This window comes from Artibeus jamaicensis, unplaced genomic scaffold (assembly GCF_021234435.1).
Source record: "Artibeus jamaicensis isolate MK-2021 breed Jamaican fruit bat unplaced genomic scaffold, CSHL_Jam_final contig_332, whole genome shotgun sequence".
Lineage (NCBI taxonomy): Eukaryota > Metazoa > Chordata > Mammalia > Chiroptera > Phyllostomidae > Artibeus > Artibeus jamaicensis.
The window spans coordinates 24,619,967-24,646,240 of NW_026521788.1; the positions used below are offsets into that span (position 1 = coordinate 24,619,967).

General features: G+C 37.0%; 1 protein-coding gene across 6 annotated transcripts in view; it reads left to right on the forward strand.

Moving 5' to 3' along the window:
• Window positions 1–23: 23 nt before the first annotated feature.
• The window catches only part of FAM149B1 (family with sequence similarity 149 member B1), a 52,907-nt gene continuing 26,656 nt past the window's right edge, over window positions 24–26,274 (forward strand). For 3 of the 6 annotated variants that reach the window (XM_037130509.2, XM_037130515.2, XM_037130516.2), the window contains exons 1-3: window positions 24–262; window positions 4,108–4,212; window positions 5,120–5,249. In XM_037130509.2, the coding sequence (XP_036986404.2) occupies window positions 216–262; window positions 4,108–4,212; window positions 5,120–5,249 (282 nt within the window). In that variant the 5' untranslated portion in view covers window positions 24–215. Of the gene's footprint in view, window positions 922–4,107; window positions 4,213–5,119; window positions 5,250–26,274 lie in introns of all 6 variants that reach the window. The other 3 variants (XM_037130510.2, XM_037130513.2, XM_037130514.2) reach the window with 3 other exon arrangements.

A 26,274-nucleotide genomic window follows, 5' to 3' on the forward strand; every position in this document is an offset into this window, starting at 1 on the left:
GCTTCGTCACTTCCGCCCCCGCGGGGGAGTAGGGAGGGCGGAGGATAGAAGAAGTGGGGAACCCGAGGAGGTGGAGGTCTGGTGTCCAGGAGACGGGGCGTGACGGGGCTGGAAGGTGGCGGGAGGGGGCCGGGCAAGAGCGGGCGGGAGGGCCAGGCCTGGAGGCCCCCACCCTGGCGTGCCCGGCCCGGCCGCGATTGCGGAGGAAGAGGAGGATGATCTCCAGATACACTCGGAAGGCTGTGCCACAGAGCTTGGAGCTGTGAGTGCCCTGTTCCACCATCCCAGGCACGGCCAGGGGAGGCGAGGTGGGGAGCGGGCGCTCCGGGGACCCTTCGTGACCAGTCCCTCGCTCCTTTCCTTTCCCAGGTGGGAGAAAGAAAATTTTCTTCGGAATTCTCTCCTTCCAGCCCTGCCGGACTTTGTCCCTTCTACCTACATCTCCAGCTAAGGCCTGTGCTGTCCCAGGGCTTGGCCCTTTTGGGCGGCACTTCCCGAACTTTGATCTCCTAAAGTACTGGTAGTTTCCGCAAAAAGTTATCAATAGCAGACTGTTACAATGAAGTTGGACGTATCTAGTGCCAGGCACCGTGCAAAGCTGCTTATATTAGCTCACGTAATTCTATTCAACGAGGATAGCTGATGGGGACTGTTACTTCGCATTCTACAGATAAAGATCCCAGATTTAAAGATTATAGCATGCCAAAGATTACGCAGACCAAAAGTAGTGGAGCTGAAGTACAAATCCGGTGTCAATCTTGTTCTGAAGCCTCGGTCACAACCATTACACGTACTGCCTCTCCGTTTCTACAGTTAAACATCAGTATCCACAAGGATCAGTTTTGATGTGAGATTTTAGAAAGCAAATATTCTGGCTAAAAGACACCCCCCGCCCCGCCCCCAACGAAGTGCTGTAATTTAGTAAGTAATGATAATTTCACACGTTAATAAATGCTTATACACTTTCCAAGACTTTCATATCACGATCCTTAAAGCAACAACTCAGTAAATTGGGTATGATTATCTTCAGTTTGTCAGAAGGTGCTGTATCAGACAGGTTATATACACAGTTTAAGATTATATAACCACGAAGTTTTTGAGCTTGGGCTTTTTAACTCTTAACTGCCCCCCCTTCTCCAGTGAGCTGTGTAATTTTTAGCAACTATACAATTTATTAATATTAAGTATACATAGTATAGTAATGACAAGCTTGTTATTCTTCAGTCACATCTGAGTTTCTGGCTATGTTTTTTCTGGCCATGTGGCTTTTAGGCAAATTACTAAATTTTTGGTTCTTCATTTCTCTAGTATAGGAATAAGACCTTATCTAAAAGCATATCTAAACTGATGGCACAGAGCTTGACATATAGTTGGCCCTCAGAAAATAGTAATTGTCCCTTTCCACCTTTCCTTGGTACAGTAGCCACACATAGAAAATCAGGCTGTGATCTCTCCTCACCTTTCTGAAGTGTATTATCTACTAAAGAATAAGATACCTACACAGTAGCAATTCAGATAACAGGCTTTTTATAAACTAGGAAGAAGAATGTCATTTCCTAATGCAACTAGGGTTTAGTGAAAAAATATGCTTTTATAATAAATTCTGATTATTCTGAGAGTAAAAACTATCTTTTATGGGAAAAAGTGTTGATAGGCACTTACTGGGACAGAATTACTGACCCAGTATAGTTATATTACTTGTTCTCATTTGTTAATCTGATACTCCCTGAACATAACTTTCCCAAAGGGGATTCTCTAGAGGAGTCGGGGTGATGTGAATAATGAAGATGATGAGTAATTTATGCATCTAAGTGACCATACATTAAAAACAATTTTTACTTTAGGCGTTATAATGATGATTTGCTTCAAAGCAGTAACTTCAGTTTTTTCCCTAACACTTCCAAATTATAGATGTTAGAAAGATTTTGGAAAAAAAGGTGATTTTCTACATACAGCTTTACATTTTTTAGTGCTAAATTTCAAACACAAATACATAGTAAATATAATGAGCTACCAATCACCCATATTAAAGTTATCAAAATATTAATATATTTGCTTCATCTATATTTACTTTTTTCCTCATCTGTGAAATAAGGAAACAAAACCCTTGACACTATCATTTTACCCCATGAACTTCACTATGCATTATAGACATTTCCTATGTAACCACAATGCTGTTATCAAATTTTAAATTTAAAAATTTTTAATTTTTTTGGTATTATCTAGTTGTCACTCCATAATCCACTTTCTCTGACACACTAAAAAATGTCTTAACATTTTCTATTTCCTAGCTGGAATCCACATTTCTAATCCCTATCATTATCTCAAAGACAAGCTTTTGGTTGTAGCATTACTGAGTGAAAGCAGCACAAATAGCTCTCTGCACAAGCCTTCCCCACCGTTGAAGAAATAATTAAAACTGCAAGCTCCACTGACTGGGCCCTTAACTTCATATTTGTATACAAAAAATGGTACAGTTCACTAAAATCTCAAACTATTCATTTGCTTTGAACAGCCTCAGAGCCAGACTACTTGGGTTTGAATCCTGGCTCCATCACTTACACGAGCCCTATGACCTTAAGCAGGTTACTTAATCCCTGTACACCTCAGTTTCCTTTCCTGTGAAACAAGAGTATTAGAGGTGTATAATATACATCCCTGGGAAGACCTCTTGTAAAGAACCTGTGTAACTTTGTTTAACCTGTTGTGTTTCCTAAATTTATTTGACTACTGAATTTTGTGGGGGAGGAAAATGTACTATGAATGACAAGGACTGGAATATGTAACCAACCCCGTAGTTTGTTCACACACACACACGTTGCACTCCGCAGCAGCACTGTCCAATGGGAATGTAACACAGGCCACATCTATAATTGTAAATTTCAGGTAGTCATATTAAAAGTAGTAGAAACGGGTGAAATCAATTTTTTACCTTTTTATTTTGAAGTAATTATAGACTCACAGGTAGTTATAAAAGTAGTGTATAGAGTCACATGAAGCCTTCACCCAGCTTCTCCCAATGATGACCTCTTACATAACTGTAGTATAATTTCAAAGCTAGGAAACTGACATTGGTATAGTACTGTCAGCCAGACTACAGATACATAGTTGTATGCAATTTAGTCTCATAGAAGTTTGTGTGACCACAAGTAAAGTCAAGATGGAGAGGTGTTTCATCACCACCAAGAACAGTCGTGTATGCCCCTTTCCGGTCACACCCACTCCTTCCTCCATCTCCTGGTAACCACTCATCTCTTCTCTGTAGTTTGGTCATTTGTGAATGTTGTATAAGTGGAGTCATATAGTATGCAGCCTTTTGAGACTGGCTTTTTTCACTTTTTCACTAAGCATAATGTCCTTGAAATCCATCCAAGGTGTTGCATGTGTCAATAGTTCACTCTTTTTCTTTTTTTTTTGCCGGGTCATATTTTATTGTGTGGATACACCAGAGTTTAACCCTTTACCTATCAAAGGACTTTTCCCTTGTTTCCAATTTTATTAAAATTATAAATAAAGCTGCTCTAAACATTTATATGCATATTTTTGTGTGAATGTAAGATTTTATTTCTCTAGGACCAATGCCCAAGAATACATTACCATGGCTAGGTCTTACAGTTTTATAAGAAACCCAAACTATTCCAGAGTGGCCATACCATTTTCATTCCCACCAGCAATATGTGAGACATCCAGATTCCTCACGTCCTCGCCTGCCTTTTGCGTTATCACCATGTTTTATTTTAGCTATTCTAATAGTTGTGTGGTTATACCTTATTATATTTTCAATTAGCAGTGAAATTAATTTTAAGGATATATATTTTTAATTCAGTCCTTAACATTATCACATCTAAAACATTATCACTTTAACATATAATCAAGATAAAGTAGTGAGATAATGTACATTCTTGTACTAAGAGTTCAGTCCTGTGTGTTTTACACTTAAAATGCATCTGTGCATTGCCTTTCTGACTAATCACATTTTAAGTGCTTGCGCCTAATGTATTGGACAATACAGTTCCAGAGCAGCAAGAAGTATGTGACTTAGACTGTGTTTCTGAAAAGTATATTCTTTGTTTATAGGAAATAGAACTTTCTTTTTATCTTTCACAGGAAAGGAATAACAAAGTATGCTCTTAGCCATCACCCCCTTCCGGAGCAGCTGGATGACATTTCCTCTATCAATGACAGCCACTCAAAAGACACAAGTTCCCAAAGGTAATAACACAAAGTGTACTTGTTTACTTCTGTACCTGATAATGGCGAAGGTTTTGGGTTTTAGCTTAGGGTTGGTATCAAGCCTTGTACTAATGAAACAAAGCAAATTTTTTACCACATTTCATTATTATTTATCTTCAGTGTGGAACAGCTAATGGAAAAAACATCATACTTATTGCATAGACTCAGGAGTCCGACAGATACGATTTTTAATCCTAGTTCTTTCGATGCTTAGCTGAATAAAATTGCAAGTTACTTACTAGATAACAGTATCTCATAAAGGTGTTGTGAGTATAAATGAGATGAAGTATACAAAACTTGGCACAATGCCTGACATATAGTAAATGCTGAGTAAATATTAGCTGCATGTATTATTTTAAGAAATACAGCAGAGGACACTATAATTTCAAAGAAAGTTCTGAGAAGCAATGTGGTATTACAGGAAAAATTGCAATCATAAAACTTAGTTTCAAAACCTGGAACTAAATTTCAGACTCTTTGTCTTTAAAATGGGTCTGAGTTCTGCATCACAAGGTTGTTGTTGGGATAAAACATGATTAGTATTTGTAAAAGTGCTTGATTAACTGTGCAAGTGCCATATAAGCTCAGATATTACCAATATTTCTGAAGTGTCCTTAGTTGTCAGAAGTACATGTTACAGGTGGAATGTTAAAGTATTCATTCTAAACTATGGCTAGAATTATGTCCAATGACTGCCATCAATTCTACAGGAATTGGACAGGACTTTTTCATAATACTTAAATTTCAAGTTCATTGACTTTTGCTTCTTTGGATGTATTTGTACATATGCATATTGCCTGATCACTGAGTAGTTAATGCTGCAGAAACTTGAGGAAATATTAAGAATTTTTCTATTTTCTCTCTTCTTTCCAAATTCTGCATTTAGTGAGTCTGACATCACACAAGAATCACCTGTTACATCAGCTGATACTGGGAATTCAAGGTCTGCTTTTCCAAGTTATACAGGCACAGGGATCTCTACCGAAGGCAGCTCGGACTTCTCCTGGGGATATGGTGTGAGTTGTGTGTTTCTGTGGAGCATTTGGGAGATTATTCTGGGAGTTAGAGTCAGTTTTGTCAGTATTTTTCCTTCCTTCACTCTCCTGCATTGCTTCTTTACATTTTAATACTTAAAATTTACCACACTTTCTAATACTTATAAAGAAGCATCAGTCTTCACCCTCTGAGTATTTGTTTTGTTTTATAGATATAGTTGACTTTTAGATATGCTTGCTTAGTGTTTGACTGAAACAATTGTAGGTTAGTATGGATGTGGGCCCAGGACTTACTCCTTTTGCTGTGTTCAGTTCACTAATGTGTCTCCACCAATGTAACACTAATGTTACTTTGTTTAAAGTGGTTTTGAAAGTTTATTAAGCCATTACACACTGGGAAAATGCTCATGATATACTGTTAAATGAAAAAAAGCAGGTTAGGAAGAGTTTTTATAATTCTAATTTTATTTTACATATATGTTTGCTTATATATATTAGAAAAAGGACTAAAGATGTTTACCCAAAGTATTATTCAGTCATTATTAATTGGATGTTGAGATTTCCTATTTATTTACTTACTTATTTATGGCTATCTCCCATTGTAAAGTATTATTTTTACAGCAACCTTAAAAAAATTGCCCTGGCCAGGTAGCTCAGTTGGTCATTCCATGTACCAAGGAGTTGCAGGTTTAATCCTCCATCTGGGCACATACCTAGGATGCGGGTTTGATCCCAGTCGGGACATGTATGGGAAGCAACCGATTGATGTTTCACTCTCTCTCTCTCTCTCTCTCTTTCTCTCTTTCTTCCTTTGTCTCTAAATTAATAAACATATATATCCTTGGGTGAGAATTAAAAATTTTTTATAGACAAATTTTAAACATGTCTGTCACTTTGATGCAATGGGTAGTTTTATTTCTGTATCCTCTTTCAATCTATGTTTCATTTGACCCAGCTATAATCATGGTGTACATATTTCACTTAATATTATTTTATAAGCACTTTTCCACAATATTGTTGTTAGCAACCTACTTTCTTTACAAAAAGACTGATAATTGTTAGACCCTATTATTATCACCATGAATTATTTTCCAGTCATTTTAATTTGGATGCATATATACTTTCCTTACATAGTTGTATGATATATATATGTATTCTGTTTTGTGGTGTAGTTTTTCATTCGCCATTACTTCATATAGATATTTTCTTATTACTATTTCCATCCCTGTCAGTTTGAATAGTTATATAACATTTCCTTATTTTAATGTATCATAATACAGCTTTTCCTTATTATCTAATAATTGGGTTTTCTGTTTTCCTTCATTCAGCAACTATTTTTTTAACACATTTGTTGTCAGACACTGTACTTGGGAATATGGGGTGAGTGAGACTTATGTGATTCAATAGTCTAATATGGGAAATTGACAAAAGCAAATAAACAAAATAACCACAAAAGGGGGTGAGAGCTCAAAGGAAGATGACAGGGTACTGAAAAAGAACATTGTAAATAAGAGGGATTGACTTTATTATTTTTTTGAGGTACTAATATTTTAATATTAGTTAATTATAGCATTTGAAAGGGAAGATCGAATTCCATACAAAATGGAAGATTCTAAAATGTGCCCATTAAACTGCTAAAAAATAAACTGAGTAGTGAGGCTACAACAGAAGTCGACTTTAAGTTCCAGGTGTTGCCACCATGTGATTACAGTCACAGAGACTCTGCCCAGCATGAAGCTGGAGCTCTTACAAGCTATCTCATACCCTGATTCAAAGGAAAAAGGAGACACAACATGAGAGGGAATTAAGCTCTGAATTACTGATTACATCAAATCTACCTCTTCCACCCCAAAACGTCACAAAAGAAGAAACCACCACACCCTGCAGCTACTTCTGGTGTGAAAGAGGTGATGGCCGAGCATGGATATAGGTCATAGAGATCTGCCTTAAAAAGTTCCTGTGTGAGTTGGACACGCCAACAGTGAGCCTCTCCCATGTAGGATAGAGTATCAAGGTCCAGTTCTCAGGAAGTCACGTTTTCATTCATTTAAGCAATGCATACTTACAAAGTGCTTATAAATCATTAGCTACCACTTACAGACATTTCTAGATAAGGAAACCTGACATCTCTAGAGGGTCTGCCAAGTTCCTGTTAGGGAAATTCACTTTAGAGAGGGTTTTAGGTAGAGTAGATCTGAAACTTGAAAGTTTTGGAGTTAACCATGTGAAGAGTGAAGAAAAGAGCTTTCCAGATAGGTAACCAGCAGCAGATACAAAAGCCCTAAGAGGGGAAAGAGCTCCATGTGCCCAAAGAAATGGATCTGATATGTTATTAGAATTTTAAAAAGGTCAGGATGATTGGAGAAGAGTGTACCAGGAAGAGAAAAGCACAAATGAGATGAGAGAGGTAGGCAGGTCTAGAATCATTAGGCATTGTAAACCATGGTAAAGAATTTAAATTTTGACTTCTGGCCAAGGTGGAGGCATAGGAGGAGGCATAGGTGGAGGCATAGGTAGATACACTGTGCCTCTTCACAGAACCAAAAGAAGGACAATAACAGATTTAAAAACAAAAACCAACTAAAACTGCCAGAAAAATCACTGTATGGAAGTCCAACAACCAAGGAATTAAAGAAGAAACATTAATCTGGACTGGTAGAAGGGGCAAAAATAAGCAGCTGGGGTGGGGAGGACTCAGAGCAAGGCAGCAGCTGGAGGACCAGGACAGTCCCACATTGGTATGCAGATAAATTGGGAAGAACAACTGGGGAGTGAGATAAACCACGCAACCCAGGCTTCCAGTGTGGGGAAATAAAACCTCAGAACCTCTCACTGAAAAAATGTGTGGGGGTTGTGGTGGCAAGAGAAACTCAGCCTCACAGAAGAGTTTGTTGGAGAGACCCACAGGGTCCTAGAACATACACAAATCCACCCACCTGGGAATCAGCACCAGAAGGGCACAGTTTGCTTGTGGGTAGCAGAGGAAGTGACTGAAAGCTGAGAGCCAAGGAAACTGCTTTGTTCCCTCTCAGAACCCTCCCCCACATATAGCACCACAAAGCAGCTACATGGGTTGCCCAGCCCTGACAAATACATAAGGCTCCGTCCCTTACTCTGAAACAGGCACACCAAGACAAAAAAAAAAAAAAATGGCCCAAATGAAAGAACAGATCAAACCTCCAGAAAAAATACAACTAAGTGATGAAGAAATAGCCAAACTATCAGATGCACAATTGAAAACACTGGTAATCAGGTGCTCACAGAAATGGTTGAGTATGGTTAAAAATTGAGGAAGAAGTGAAGGCTATGCAAAGTGAAATAAAGGCAAACATACAGGGAACCAATAGTGATGGGAAGGAAACCAGGACTCAAATCAACCATTTGGACCAGAAGGAAGTAATAAACATTCAATTGGAACAGAATGAAGAAACAATTCAAAAAAATGAGGAGAGGCTTAGGAACCTCTGGGACATCTTTACATGTTCCAACATCCAAATCATAGGGGTACCAGAAGGAGAAAAGGAAGAGCAAGAAATTGAACATTTATTTGAAAACATAATGAAGAAGAACTTCTCTAATCTGGCAAAGGAAACAGACTTCCAGGAAGTCCAGGAAGCTCAGAGTCCCAAGGAAGTTGGACCCAAGGAAGCACGCACCAAGGCACATCAGTTACATTACCCAAGATTAAAGATAAGGAGAGAATCTTAAAAGCAGCAAGAGAAAAGGAGATGGTCACCTACAAAGGAGTACCCATAAGACTGTCAGCTGATTTCTCAAAAGAGACCTTACAGGCAAGATGGGGCTGGAAAGAAGTATTCCAAGTCATGAAAGGCTAGGACCTACATCCAAAATTACTCTATCCAGCAAAGCTTTCATTTGGAATGGAAGGGTAGATAAAGTGCTTCTCAGATAATGTCAAGTTAGAGAAGTTCATCATCACCAAGCCCTTACTATATGAAATGTTAAAGGGACTTAACCTAAGAAAAAGAAGAAGATCAAAACTGTTTGGGAGTTGGTAAAATGGCAGCCAACTCCCAAATATCAACAACCAAACCTAAACAAACAAACAAATAAAAACTAAGTGAACAACTAGAATAGGAACAGAATCACAGAAATGGAGATCACATGGAAGGTTGTCAGCAGGGAGGAGGAGGGGGAAGAATGGGGGGAGAGGTACAGGGAATAAGAAGCATAAATACTAGGTACAAAATAGATGGGGAAGTTAAGAATAGTGTAAGAAATGGATAAGCTGAAGAACTTATATGTACAACCCAAGGACGTGAACTAAGGGGAGAGAAATGTGGGAGGGAGGGGGTGTGCAGGGCAGAGGTGAATAAAGTGGGAGAAAAATGGGACAATTGTAATAGAATAATCAATAAAATAGATTTCAAAGAATAAAAAAGGAAGATGGAATTTCATAGCTTTTTAGTAGAATTTTGCATGTTTAGCTTTTTAACTCACAAGACATAATATATGGTATGAGGTATGAATTAAGTTTTTAGGCTCTTAAACCTATTTTTAAACAATTTTTCTATACTTGATTTAGTATCATGTGGTTTTTCATATTTTAAAAAATGTACTAGTGTTCACTAAACAATGTACATTATTTAGTATTTGTGTCCTCTTTACTCTTTCAGATAAATTTTATTTTCACTTCTATAACATTTCTATAAAGTATTTATTAGGGATTTAACTGCTTTCGCATTATTACTTTGTATTAAATTAGGGAATGTATAGTGAGAACTAAAATTTATTTTTTTAAGATTTTGTTTATTTACTTTTAGAGAGAGGGGAAGAGGGAGAGAAACATCAATGTGTGAGAGATACATCGACTGGTTGCCTCTCACATGCCCCCAAGCAGGGACCCAGCTTGCTACCCAGGGATGTGCCCTGACTAGGAATTGAACCAACGACCCCCTGGTTTGCAGGCAGGTGCTCTGTCCGTTGAGCCACACTAGCCAGGGTGAGAACTAAAATATATTAAATATTCAGTAGATGCCAGGCACTGTACTAAATACTTTATATACATATTTTCAATAATTTGTCATCTTTACTGAACTTAGTATTCTAGCTAAAAATATAGTTTTTATTAACATCTTCCATTAGTCCTATTTGTTATTTTATAATTTACTTTTTATTATGTTATAATTGATATTAAAATTGAGTTTGGTATTTAATTATACATTTTACTTACTTTTGAACTTAGTTTTTTTTTAGCTACACTGGTCCGTAGAAATCTAGTTTTCTGTCCCAATTTGATGACATACTGCTTTGCTAAATATATTTATTATTTATAGTCATTCTGGAGTTTGTATTCTTAGATTTAATTCTTTTGGAATATTTTAAAATTCAAAGAATATAATGATATGAAGGAAGACTTTCTGTTTTTAGTCTAATTGTATATATTTAAATTTTGATAACCAACAATCATAAAAATAGCTAACTTAATTCTTTTCTATTTTAGTTTTATATGGTTTATGTTTTTTTTTAAATGATCCAGTAAGGTTTATTCTAGGAGTACAAAGATGAGTCAGTATCTGCAAATGTATTCATATGTTTAACATCAGTTATTCTAAGAAAAAAATATGATCAGACCAATAGATGCTGAAAAGTTATTTGATAAAATTTAAAAACCGTTCCTTATAAAGATTCTCAGTAAGCTAGGAGAAGGAAACCCTTAAAACCTTATGATTATTTGCCAACTGAATAGCAAATAACAGTTTAAATGCTGAAACAAACTTACTTTAGTTAAAATAAAGAACCAGACATGAATTTTTTAACAAATTTAATTTATTCCTTTGCTAACTTTGAATATTTTAATTATCCTTTTTTTAAAAAAAATATTTTAGACCAAGGGGAAGGGAGAGAGGAAGATAAGGAGAGAAACTTTAATGTGTGGTTGTCTCTTGCACACCCCTCAATGGGGACCTGGCCCACAACCCAGGCATGTGCCCTGACTGGGAATCAAACCAGTGACCAGTGACAGGCACTCAATCCACTGAGCCACACCAGCCAGGGCTAATTATCCTTATTTTTACATAAAGTTCGTTATTACACACTCTTGTTCAGTGCCATTTTTTTACTTAATATATTTTGAAGACTATCCATATAATTTTAAAAGTTCTTTGTTCTTTTATGGCTACACAGACACTGCTATTACCAAAAAACAAAACAAAACACAGCAAAACTACCCACTGCATTTATACCTTGTACATATATTGTTTTACATAAATGTGAGTATACCTGAGGATACAGTTCTAGAAGTGAAATTGTTGGTCAAAAGGCATGTGCCCTTGTAATATTGAAAGCTCTTGCCAGATGCCAGACTGACATCTGTAAACATTCCTCCATTTCTGCTGTCTCACCAGGCATCGTACGGAAGGACCCATTTTCCCACACTGCTGACCACACAAGGAAATGATCAGACTTTTTAATCTTTGCCAGACTTAGAAGTTTAATGAAAAGCTATTCTGACCACTATCACCAGTTTTACTTGTTCTTGTCCTTATGAATGGATCATATAGCATGTAATCTTTGTATCTATCTGGCTTCTTTTAATCAGCATTATGTTTGGAGATATGGTATGTCTGTACATGATATTGTACATATTTATAGTCTGGAAGTTGCCTGTTTATATTTCATACTTACTTAGTTTTTTACTTCTTGTTTTCATATTAAATTAGTAGGAATTCCTTATCTTTTAGATTAGGGGAGGATGTACTTTCTCTGTGAAGGGCTAGATTATAAATATTTTAAGCTTTTCCATCTCTGTCAGGACCCTTAACTCTGTCACTGTAATGAGAAGGCAGCAATAGACAATGTGTAAATTAATGGGTGCGACTGCAATCCAATAAAACTTTTTGGATTTATAAAAAGGCTATGGGCCGGGTTTGTCCCACTGACCATACTTCATTCGATATATAGAGTCTGTTAGATACCTACATCATAATCCACTTTCCCTAGAGAACTATAAAACTTGGGGTATTATACTCAGTTGAAAATTTATTTCCCAGTCTCTGTTAACACAGTTAGGGGTAGCTAATAAATTATACACAAAAGTCAGGAAATGGGGCTTTCTCAAATGCTATTTTTTTTACCCCCTTTTTCTTAATTCTGGCCTGGAACATGGCACTATGGTTAAAGGTAAAGGAAAGAAAAAAAAAGGTAAAGCAGCCATCTTGAACCATGAAGCACCACTGAGGATGGAAATGATAGAAGAAATTAAGTTTTTGATATTAATGGAGCCACCATATTAGCTTTTTAATGCCTACCATTAGACTAATATTTTTATGAAAGAAAAAATACATTTTTATCTTATTTAAGCCACTATTACTGGTTTTTGTTAGTAGTAACCAAATACAGTCAATCATTGATTCTTCATTCATCCTTTGTTAAATGTATTGCACACATCTTTTCCTGGAATGCAGCTCTTAATACTTCCACAGTTTTCACATTTAGGTCTTTAAGCAACCTGGAATTGTTTTTTTGTATATGGTATATAGCAGGAACATTATTTTAACTGTTCTGTTTAGATAATGAATTATCTAAACAGAAATTTCTGTTTAGATAATGAATTATCTAAACAGAAATCACGCTGCAAATTATTGCAGCATCATTTACTGACTAATTCAGAATTTCTAAGCGGGGCATTTTTTGTCATTTTGGGTGTGACTATTGTATAGAAATGTCCCATGTGCAGCAAGATGTTTAGTATTCATGATCCCCTCCTATTAAATACCTACTCACCCCCTAGCCACTGTGGTCACTAAAAATGCACACATTCCTTCTCAACTTCTGCCACAGAAGGTGGTATCATTTCCAGGAGAATCATTACATTCTTTCCCCACTAATCTGCTATGCTCCGAGATTGAGTTTCAGAATGTGAAAGAGTCTGTTTCCTGGGCTCTCTAAACTATTTTATTCTAAAAATCATGCTAATTGTAATGGGTTTTAATTAAACTCTAGCTTTATAATCATAATATCTGGTAGGAAACTCTTACTGCATTGTTCAAGATTGTGTTGGCCAATCCTTTTCATATACGTTAGAATCTGATTGTTAAATTGAATAGGTCAATTTGGGGAAGACTTCCATCTTTATGGTATTTGTATTCATGGATTTGATATAGAGATATTTCCATTTATATCTATTTCTTTAATATCTTTTAATAAATTTTTGTAATTTTATTCATAAAGGTAATGTATATTTGTTGAAGGTTTATTCCAAGGTAGCAGGCATGGTATAAAATTAAAAATCATATATTTAATCTCTTTGTTGCTTTTATATAGGTATATATAGAGTACTTGTTTTTTTAAGGGAACTGAGTTCTAGGATAATGTTGGCTTCTGTATGGTTTTCTAGGTTAGAAGCCGTGAGTGTTGGTTTCTGATGAGGCCCCTTTTCCTGGCTTGCTGTGTCCTCACATGGCCTTACTGCTGGTCATGCACACGGGTAGATCTGATGTCTCTTCCTCTTACAAGAACACTAGTCCTACCATGGTCCCGAAGTCCCACAAGGCTCCACCTTATGACCTCATTTAACAAGTTCCTACATAAAGGCTCTTTTTCCAAATACAACCACTTTGCAGGTTGGGGCTTCAACATACGGATTTGGGGAGGACACAGTTTAATACATAACACAGTTCACCAGGAAGACATAACAATTCTAAATAAGTACACATTTAATAGAGTTTCCAAATGTATGAAGAAAAACCGATAAAACTAAAGAGAGGAATAGGTGAATCCACAGTTATTGTTAGAGACTTTAGTAATTAATAGAACAATGAAAAATCAGTAAAAATATAAAGGTCTGACAAACGCAGACTGCACATTCTGAAGTGCTTGTGTGATGTTCACAAAGACAGACTGTCTGCTGGGCCTTAAAATGTCCAATAGTTTTCAAAGGATTAAATCTTACAGAGTATGTTCTCTGACTACAAAAGAATTAAATTACAAATCAGTAACAATAAGACATAGAAAAATTCTGCAAATAATTGAAAATTAAACAACTTTCTAAATATTAAATTACAAGGAAAATTAGAGGGTATTTTAAACTACATGACAACAAAAACACAAAATATCAAAATTGGTGGATGTGTTTAAAGTACCTCTTATGAGGAAGATTATGGCTTCAAATACTGATTTTAGAACAAAAGAAAACTTTGAAATAAATAAGCTAAATTTCTACCTTAAGATGCTAGGAAGAGTAAATTAAAGCCAAAATAATATGCAAGGAATAATTAAGTGCAAAAATCAATGAACTAAAAATTTTTCATATATTTATATATGAAAATGAACAAATTCAAGACTTGATTCTTTGAAAAGATTAATAAGCCCCCAGGTAATGCTAGTCAGGAAACGGCAAGAAAACCTAGATTACATACCAGGAATGAAAGAGTAAAAATACTACAAATCATACGGACATTAAAAGAATATTAACAGCCACCCTGGCTGGTGTGGCACAGTCTGAGCGAATCAGAGCACTAGCCTGAGTCTGAGCACTAGCCTGAGCGAATCAAAGGGTCACTGGTTCGATTCTGATTTGGGGCACATGCCTGGGTTGCATGGCAGGACCCTAGTTGGAGGTGCACGAGAGGCAACCACAGACTAATGTTTCTCTCCCTTTTTGCTTCCTCCCTTCCCTTCTCTCTAAAAATAAATACATAAAATCTTGTTAAAAATTAATAAAATAATATGAACAATTTTATGCCAATAAATTCTGTAGCTTAAATGAAACAGATTCCCCCAAAATCTGAATAGTTGTTAAAGTCTTAAAGATACTTAATCAACAATTTTAATAGAGAAAGGTCTAGGCCCAGGTGGTTTCACCACTGAATTCTGTTATATATTTGTGGGAGAAATAACAATCACATAAAATTTTTCCAATAAATAGGAAATTTTCAGTTTACTTTATGAGACCATCATAATATTGATTCCAAAACCTGACAAAGACAATACAAAAAATTATGAGATGGGACTTCTAGTATAGCAGAGTGAGCAGCTTGACAAATCCTCTTTCCAGAAAGCAACAATAAAATTGGATGAAATGGTCAAAAGCAACCATTTCAGGACTCCGAAACTGACTAAAGGGAGACAACAAAAAGAGCAGCAGTGTACCACACAGAGGGTGAGCACGGGATCTCCACTGCTCATTGGGAGAAGCTGAAAAAACCACAAGGAGGACTGGACGGAGCAGACATAGCCTTTACTACCATATTTTGCCATGTATAATGTGCACCCATGTTTTTGTGCACATTATACACGGGATTAATTACACCCATTATTATATGCATGGTATGTAATCATTATACCTGTGTATAATGTGCATTCTTATTTTTCCCTCAAAAATTTGGGCAAAAAAAGTGCATTATACACAGCAAAGTATAGTACTCACATCACAGGGAGCACCAGTGGTGGCAGATTGCCTCCCTGAGTCCAAGACTTGTTTTAAGGAGTTCTAGATAAAAGGGGCAGCATGTGTCTTGTGTGTGACTCTAAACTACATTATCTCAGTGTGCACATACAGAGAGAAAAGATCAAGAAGCAGTCACATAGGACAAGAAGCTGCTCCCAAAAGGAGATAGGAAGGAATTATAATCCATTTCCAAAGCGATCCACAATCCTTTTGGGCTGGGGTCCTCTGGTAAGCCTTCCATTATGAGGTTTGGAAGAGCCATGTCCAGCAGACCCCACAAGTAGTTATTCATGGAAATCAATAGAACTTTGAGTGAGGAACAGTGAGAGTCGATTTAACTACTAAGGTATATAAGCTGTGAAAACTCAGTAGCACATGAACAAGGAGAAACAATGGCTCAGATAGCCTGAGGCTTCGGTACTGCTTGGGGCAAAAAATGAATTGACAGACAATTGACAAACTTATTAAGGAGATCTGGGAAATTAGCCATAGAAGGCCCTGATAAGCTCTCCACATATCCATGCAAGAGAGATCACAGAGGGCCCAAACTATCTACACATCCCTGGCTGACCAGGAGTCAAGCATGCTAATGCAGAGACTTAAGAGGGCCCAGAAATGAAAAGCCAGGGCAAAAGGGACCCAAGATGTCAGCAGGAAGGGGAAGCTAAACTCACCTCCTCCCCGGACCAAACCGGACTTACAACTAAATTATAGAACAATCATCCTGAATAACCAACTGAAGACTAGCTGAAGAGAATTCTTTGCTTCTCAGGCCAGCACTCAATCCACTGAGCCATACCAGCCAGGGCTGAAGAGAATTCTTATAACCAAGGATTTATAAAAGAAGACTGGTAGGAAGGGCAGAGATGTGAAAAGTGGTGACCCTGCTCCCACGGGTGGTGGCTGAGGTTCCAGAGGGATATCTCAGCTGTGGGGGGTTCCACATGAGAAGTGTGGGATCTAAATCTCAAGCTGGACTCCCCAGCTCAGAGCACCTGAGCTGGGAAGAGTCATCCACTTAACATCTGCCTGTGAAAATCAGTGGGGTTTCTGTCCATCATGGAGAAACTGGGGTTTGCTAGAAACACAGCACCCTCTTAAAGGACCAACACAAAATTCCATTCTCACCCTGGGCTCTAGTGGAGGGCAGGCAGAGTGGAATAGAGTCTGGGGTTTGGGACTCTGGGGAAAATGCTGAAGGGATAGCTGCCAGGATCCAGTGCTGAGTCATTCTCTCATACTTCAGATGCCATCTTCCTTGGGTGGAGTACTCTCTTCTGTGCGGGATCCGGTTGAGAAAAGCAATAGCTGCACCCTCTGGATTCCCTCTTGCCCCACCCTGTGGAGCTCTCGCCATGCTGAGGAGTCAGCTGCCTTGGCTGAGGAGTAGAGGTCTGGGCAGACTCAGGAGGTATCAGTGACTGAGTGGTGTGGCTTGGGGCAGGGGCCATTCCCCTCCTTCCCCGTGAACCTGACTGGGACTTCCCACTCACAGGAGAGCCCACTCCCCCACCCTCTGGGCTTATGGTGGAGACTCACCCTTTGGGCTCTAGCTGCCCCACCTGTCTGACTCTTAGTGCCTCTGCCCTTCTGAGGTCAGGACAAAGTCCAGGCAAAGCTAAATTGTGTGGCTCACAGGAGGGGGCCACACACCCCACCTTTCCTAAGTCTGACTGGCACCTCCCACTCGAGGGAGATACACTAACTAAACCAATTCTTTTGACTCTCGGCTGCCCACCCTGCTGAGCTCCAAATCCTCCTGGCAGAATTTAGGACAGTTGCGTGGATCTAAGATGGGGGGGGGCCATCTTTTCCCTCGCATGTCTGACTGGTGCAGAGCCCTCCCATCACATGGCCAATTCTTGGTCTGTTGGACTTGATAAACATTGATGACTCCCTAAGATCCAGCCCCAACACAAATGTGTGAGAGCACCCAGCAGGTTGCAGCCAGATGTGGCAAACCCTGAAACATTTGCTGAGTGGCCTCAGACCCAGTCCTGGCACTGAGTTTGAACCTGTTTCAGTCTGGTGCACACAACTAGCTCCTACCAGGTGACTCACTGAGAAACTACCTCATGCAGCATGAATACCACCAGAGGCTCTTTCAGTGACTAAGCCTAACAGACAAACTGCAGGTAGAGGCAGATGGAAGTGGATCTAGAGTATCTTGGTATTTTTGTTGACATGACCCCAGGCCCGGTGCTGGTAAAAGCTGGCCTTGGTGCTCAGCTTGGTCCTTCCTGCATGCACCCAGAGGTGGATACAAACTGGATTTCTGTGCACAAAATAGTTTGCCCAAGGCCAGTTACAGGCAGCATCTGACATTGGACTACACCAAAGTCTTTCCCAAGAAGCCAAGAACCAACACACACAGTGGCCAGCTTCAAACATCAGAGCAGAATCCAATAAGCTTCACAAGCAGCATATCCAAAGGGAGACCCCTGCAGGCACCAGACCTTGCTGAGGTGAAATCTGCTTTGTGTGGTCAGCACTTACACAACAGTTTGCATGCTGTCATAGGGGGTGAGCCTCACAGTCAGTCTGAGGGTCAGTCGCACACATGAACAGGCCAACAACAACCATGACTCAGTTACAATAGGAGGGCCCACATAACCTACACAAGGGACATTCCTGGAGCACCCAGCTCAGGTAATCAAGGAAATTGTACCACTGGACCCCACAGGACACCTAACACAGAAGGCCATCCTACTAAGACTGGAGGCCACAGCAGATTTACCTAATACATAGAAATGAACTCAAAGAGGCAGCTGGAATACAGAGTCAAAGAAGCATGCCCCAAATGAAAGGACAGAAAAAATCTCCAGAAGAAGAGCTAAATGAAATAGAGGCAAGCAATTTACAAGATACAGATTTCAAAGAGATGTTATAAGGATGTTCAACAGCATAAAAAAGGACATAAAAACCATGAAAAAGAACCAGACAAATGAAAAAATATAATATCTGAAGTGAAAAATACATTGGAAGGAATAAACAGATTTCATGAAGCAAAGGATCAAGTCAGTGACTTAGATACAAGGTAGAAAAGAACAGCAAAAAGAAAAAACAACTTGGTAAATGAGGATAGTTCAAGGGACTTTTAGAACAACATGAGGTATACTAACATCCACAGAATAGGGGTGCCATAAGGACAGGAGAGAGAGAGAAAGAGAGAGATCAAGAACCTATTTGAAAAAATGATGACCCAAAACTTCCTGAAACTAGCAAAGAAAAATGACATACAAGTCCAGGAAGTACAGAATCCCAAACAAGATGAATTCAAAGAGGCCCACACCATGACACATCATAATTAAAGTAGCAAAAGTTAAAGAAAAAGAGAATCTTATAGGCAGCAAGAGGAAGACAGTTACCTACAAAGGAGCTCCCATAAGACTGTCAGTCAACTGATTTCTCAACAGAAACATTTCAGGCCAGAAGGGATTGGCTTGAAATCATCAAAATGATAAAAGCAAGGACCTATATAGCAAGGCTAAGATTTAAAAATGAAGGAATAATAAGGAGCTCCCCATACAAGAAAAGGCTAATGTTTTTTTCCTACCACAAAACCAGTATTATAAGAAATAATAAAGGGCAAGGAAGGAGGCGAAGGAGAAGAAAGAAGAAATAGAGGACCATAGTCAAAAGAATAAAATGACAATAAGTACCGATCAATGATAACCTTAATGTAATTGACTTAAATGCTCCAATCAAAAGACATAGGGTAGCTGGGTAGATAAGAAAACAAGACCCATATATATATGCTGTCTACAAGAGACCGACCGTGGGACCAAAGATACACGCATCCCTAAAAGTAAAGGGATAGCAAAAGATATTTCATGAGTGGACATTTTTTTAAAAAAATTGGGATAGTAATACTTGTATCTGACAAACTAGACTTTAAAACAAAGGCTATAATAAGAGACAAAAAAGGGCACTACATAATAATAAAGGGAATAATTCAACAAGAGAATATAACCCTTATAACCATATGTACCCAACGTGGGAGCACTTAAATAAGTAAAGCAAATCTTGGTGGATATAAAGGGAGAGACTGACAATAATACAGTCATAGTAGGGGATTTTAGCACCCCATTGACATCAATAGGTAGATCTTCCAAACAGAAAATCAAAAAGGAACAGTAGCCATAAATGACATACTAGATCAGATGGATTTAATTGATATCTTTAAAGCATTCATCCCAAAACAGCAGAATATACATGCTGTTCAAGTACACATGGAGAATTTTCTAGAATAGACCACATGTTACGACACAAATCAAGTCTCAAATTTAAGAAGATTGAAATCATATCAAGCATCTTCTCTGACCATAATGGTATAAAAGTAGAAATCAATCACAAGAAAGAAAACTGAAAAACACACAAAGACTTGGAGGCTAAATAAGATGTTACTAAACAATGAATTGGTTAATGATGAAATCAAGGAAGAAATGAACAGATATCTTGAACAAAATGAAATTGAAAACAGAACGACCCAAAATCTATGGGACACAGAGAGAGCATTCCTAAGAGCGAAATTCATAGCATTACAGGCCTCCCTCAAGAAACAAGGAAAACCTTAAATAAACAACCTAACTTCACACTTAAAAGAACTAGGAAAAAACAACAAACAAAGCCCAAAGTGAGTAGAAGAAAGAAAATAAAGTTCAGAGGAGAAATAAAAGAAATAGAGTCAAAAGAAATAATACAAAAAAATCAATGAAACCCAGAGCTGTTTTTTTGTAAAGATAAACAATATTAACAAACCTTTAATGAGTCTCATCAAGAAAAAAATAGAGAAAACCAAATAAAGTCAGAAAAAAAAGTAACAACTAACAAAAATACAACAGGTTGTAAGAAAAACATTATGAACAACTACATGCAAAACATTGAAGAATCTGGACAAAATGGATAAATTCCTAGAAACATACAATTTTCTCAAACTAAGACAGGAAAAATCAGGGAATCTGGATTATAACTAGTGAAATAGAAACAGTAATCAAAAACCTCTCCAAAATCAAAAGTCCTCAATCGGATGGCTTCACAGGTGAGTTTTACCAAACATTCACAGAACTAAAATCTATTCTCCTCAAACTATTCCAAAAAATTCAAGAGGAGGAAAGACTCCCAAGCTCATTTTACAAAGCCAGCCTTATCCTAATTCCAAAACCAGATAGATACTCAAAGAAGAAACTTATAGGCCACTATCCCTGATGAACATAGATGCTAAAATCCTCAACAAAATATTAGCAAACCAGATCCAGGAATACATTAAAAAGATTATACACCATGTCAAATAGGAATTATTCCAGGGATGCTAGGTTGGTATAATATCTGCAAGTCAATAAATATGATACACCACATAAGCAAAATGAAGGATAAAAACCATATGATCATATCAATAAATATAGAAAAAGCATTTGATAAAATCGAGCATCCATTTATTATAAAAATTCTCAAAGCAGGAACAGAGGGAACATACTTCAATATAATAAAGGTTATATATGACAAACCTATAGCCAACATCATACTCAATGGGCAAAAACTAAAAATATTTTCTTTAATATCAGCAACAAGATAGGTATGTCTGCTTTTACCCTTTTATTCAGCATCAAACTAGAAGTCCTAACCACAGCAATTAGAAAAGAAGAAGAAATAAGAGGCATCCAAATTAGAAAGGAAAAAGTAAAAGAGCCATTATTTGGAGATGATGTGACACTGTATGTAGAGAGCCCTAAAAATTCTACCAAAAACTTACTATAACTGATAAATGAATTCAGCAAAGTAGCAGAATACAAAATTAATATCTAGAAATCAGTTGCATTTTTATTCACCAATATTGAACTATCAGCAAGGGAAACTAATAAAACAATCTAATTTACAATTGCATCAAAAAAGTACCTAGGAATAAACCTAACCAAGGATGTAAAAGACCTGTACTTGGAAAATTATAAGACTGAAGAAAGAAACTGAATAAGATACAAGTAAGTAGAAGCACATACTGTGGTCTAGTATAGAAAGAATTAGTATCAAGGCCCTGGCTGGTGTAGCTCAGTGGACTGAGTATGGTCTGCAAACCAAAGGGTGGCTGGTTTGATTCTCAGTCAGGACACATGCCTGGGTTGTGGGCCAGGTCCCCATTAGGGGCCACGCGAGAGGCAACCACACATTGATGTTTCTCTCCCTCTCTTTCTCCTTCCCTTCCCCTCTCTCTAAAAATAAATAAATAATCTTTTAAAAATATTAAAAAAGAAAAAATTAGTATCATTAAAATGTCCATACTACCAAGCAATTTATAGATTGCAATTCCTATCAGGATACCAATGGTGTATTGCAAAAGTTATGTGGAACCAAAGAAGACCTCCAATAGTGACAGCAATCTTAAGAAAGAAGATTAAAGTCGGAGGACTCATGCTGCCTGATATCAAACTATACTACAAGGCTATCGTAATCAAAACAGCATGGTATTGGCATAATAACACACATATAGATCAATGGAACAGAACAAAGAGTGCAGAGAAAAACATCTTTATGGTCCATTAATAATTGAAAAAGGAGGCAAGAACATACAATGGGGTAAAGATAGTCTATTCAATAAATGGTGTGAAATTTGGACAATAGGTGCAAAAAATAAAATTAGACCGCCTTTTATACCACATACAAGAATAAACTAAAAATGGATTAAATACTTAAATGTAAGACTCAAAACCATAAAAATACTAGAAGAAAACATAGACAGTAAAATCTCAGTAATATTTTTTCTGATATATTGCTTCAGGCAAGGGAAGAAAAGATTAATGAATAGGACTTCATCAAACCAAAAAGTTCTTACACAGTAAAGAAAATCAGCCCTGGCTGGTGTAGCTCAGTGGATTGAGCGCGGGCCTGCGAACCAGACAATCGCGGTTCGATTCCCAGTCAGGGCACATGCCAGGGTTGCAGGCAGGTTCCCTGCAGGCCAGTTCCCAGCAGGGGACGCACGAAAGGCAACCATACATTGATGTTTCTCTCCCTCTCTCCTTCCCTTCCCCTCTAAAGATAAATAAATAAAATCTAAAAAAAAAAATCATCAATAAAATAAAAGATAACCCACTGAATAGGAGAACATATTCACTAATGATACATCTGATAAGGGGGGTGATAAAGAACTTACAAAACTCAATACCAAAAAAACCTACACTTCAGTTTAAAAAAAAAGGTCAAAAGACCTGAATAGACACTTCTCCAAAGAAGACATGCAGATGGCAAATAGACATTTGAAAAAATGCTCAACTTCGCTAATCACCAGAGAAATGCAATTCTAAACCGCAATGAGATATCACCTCACACCTGTCAAAATGGCCATCATCAATAAATGAACAAGCAAATGTTGGCGATGGCGAGGAGGTAGAGGAAAAGGAACCCTCGTGTACTATTGTTGGGAATGCAGATCGGTGCAGCCACTCAAATAATTATGGAGTATGGAGTTTCCTCAAATAATTAAAAATGAAACTGCCTTATAATCCAGCATTTCCACTTCTGGGAATAAATGAGAAGAAACTAGAAACACTAATTCAGAAAAATATATGCATCCCTATGTTCATTGCAGTGTTATTTACAATAGCTCAGATATGGAAGCAACCCAAGGGTCCATCAGTAGATGAGTGGATAAAAAAGCTGTGGCACATTTATATAATGGAATACTACTCAACTATAAAAAAGAAGGAAACTCTTACCCTTTGCAACAGCATGGATGAACCTGGAAAGTATTATGATAAGTCAAATAAGCCAGTTAGAGAAAGATAAGTACCTTATGATTTCACTCATATGTGGAATCTAATGTACAAAATAAACTAACAAACAAAACAGAAACAGACTCATAGATAGAGAATCAACTGACGGCTGTTAGAGGGCATAGGGTTGTAGGTCTGGGTGAAAAAGGCAAAGGAATTAAGAAAAAAACCTCAGACAGAACAACAGAGTGGTGATTTCTAGAGGGAAAAGTGGATTAGGGGAGGTAAAAGACGGTATGGGGGGATAAATGGTGATGGAAGGAGACTTAACTTGGTATGGTGAACACACAATACAATATAGATGATATTTTATAGAATTGTATACCTGAAACCTATATACTTTTATTAACCAATGTCACACCGATAAATTCAATTAAAAAATAAAATAATTTTTTTAAAAAGCCATAAGAACTCCTTGAATTTGACCTCAAACAAAATATACTTTAGCACAAAATGCTACTAGAAACAGAAAGTCATTTCATAATGATAAAAACTCCTATTTATCAGGAAAATAAAGCAATTATAAATGTATATACATCTATTAATCAAGCCTTAAAGTACATGAAGTAAAATTTAACAGAATTGAAAGCATTAACAGAAAATGCCACAATTATAGCTGCAGAATTCAATACCCTGCCTTCAAAACAACTAGACTGAAAATCAAGGACACTGAGGCCTTGAACAACACTATCAACCAACTTGACCTGACATTTCACCTGATGACTACAAGAATATATATACTCTTCATGACTCTTCAAATACATGTAAATAAAATTTGGTAAATCTAAAAGGGTTGAAATTATGTGAGGCATATTCTCCAAGCATGGTAGAATTAAGTTAGCAATTAACAACAGATAGAAATTGGGATACCCTCAATATAGGCATACATTGGAGATACTGCAAATTAAGTTTCAAAACACCACAATAAAGTGAGTCTCGTGAATTTTGGGGTTTTCCAGTACATATAAGAGTGATGCTTATGCTATCCAATTGGTCTATTGGTAATAGACAAATGCTTAATTGGTCTATTAAGTGCACAATAGCATTATGCCTAAATATTTATATACCTTAATTTTTAAATACTTTATTGCTAAAAATAAGCCCCTATTATCTGAGCCTGTAGGAAAAATGGTACTGATACTCTTGCTGAACATATGGTTGCCACAGCCTTTAATTTGTAAAACAAAAACAAAAACAAAAAACAAACCAGTATCTGTGAAATGCAACAAAGCAAAGCACAATAAAATGAAGTACACCTGTATCTGGAAACTAAATGATACTCTTTTAAAATATTGATGGTCTGAAGAAAGACTCTATAAGGAAAATTAGAAAATATTTTGAATTGAATGAAAACAGAAAAGCAAAATATCAAAATTTATAGGACATTGCTAAAGTGGAGCTTAGAGAAAAATTAATAGCTTTAAATGCTAATGGAAACAAAATTCAAGCTCACAGACACACAAGAAACAACAGATTGGTGTTTGTAAGCTTAAGGAGTCAGCAAAATGGGTGAAGGGAGTCAAAAGGTACAAACTTCCACTTATAAAATAAATAAGTCATGGGGACGTAATGTACAGCATGCTGGATTATAGTTAATAATAGTTGCTAAGAGAGTAGATTTTAAAAGTTCTCATGACAAGAAAAAGAAATTGTAACTGTGTGATAATAGATGTTACCTAGACTTATTATTTTGCAATATATACAAATATTGAATCATGTTGTGCATTTAAAACGAATATATCTCAATTATACCTCAATTTAAAAAAGAAAAAATGCCTACAGAATAAAGGTCTCAAATCAACAACATAAGTTTCCACCTTTAGAAACTCAAAAAGAAGAGCAAACTAAATCTAAAGCAAGCAGAGGAAGAAAACAATACATATTAGAATAGAAATTAATGAAATAGAAATGATAGTCAAAAGTTGGCTCTTTGAAATAAAAGTCAAAGAAATTTACAGATCTTTAGCTTAGTTTGACCTAGAAAAAAAAGACACAAATGAACAAAATTAGAAATGAAAGTAGCCTTGGCTGGTGTGGCTCAGTAGACAGAGTACCCGCCTGCAAACCAAAGGGTCACTGGTTCAATTCCCAGTCAGTGCACATGTCTGGGTTGTGGGCCAGGTCCCCAGAAGGGGGATGCAAATTGCAACCACACGTTGATAATTCACTCCATCTCTTTCTCCTTCCCTTCCCCTCTCTCCAAAAATAAATAAATGATCTTATAAAAAATAAATGAAAGCAGATTAGAAATAACTGTTGACACTACAGAAAGTAAAAGGACTAAGAGAATATAGATAAAATCAGCAATTCTATACCAAGAAGTTGGTAAATCTAAGAAGTTATTAAATAACAATAATATATTTTAAAAACTACACTAATACTAACATTCACAATAAAATAATATGGAAGATGCTTAGAGAAAAGGTAAAGCATATCAAAGTTGTTAAACTTTTTTTTGTTTTACATAATTGGATTGTTGTTCATTGTCAAAGTGATGAAAAATGTCTCAAGCCCGTACATCCCTTTCTGTTCCTGTTGATACTCTAATCCCATAAACTGGAGGTGGGAAGGTTTAGACTTGAAAGATGGACAATGTCTAGATCAATGGCTTTCAAACTTTTTAAATTGCACACTAGTTGATATTGTGACCCACTGTCTGTACATAAAACAGAAGACAAAGTTCCACAAAGTCATAACCTTTATGAGTGATCACTATGATACATTATATTCTGTTCTGCTTCATTCTCTTTCATTTTTTGTATTACTTCAGAACATTTTAAATTGATTTCATGATCCATATGGTTTGAAGATGTGAATAACACCAGTAAGAGTGTTTCCTGAGAAGTCTTGAGTGTTTACCTCTCCTGTT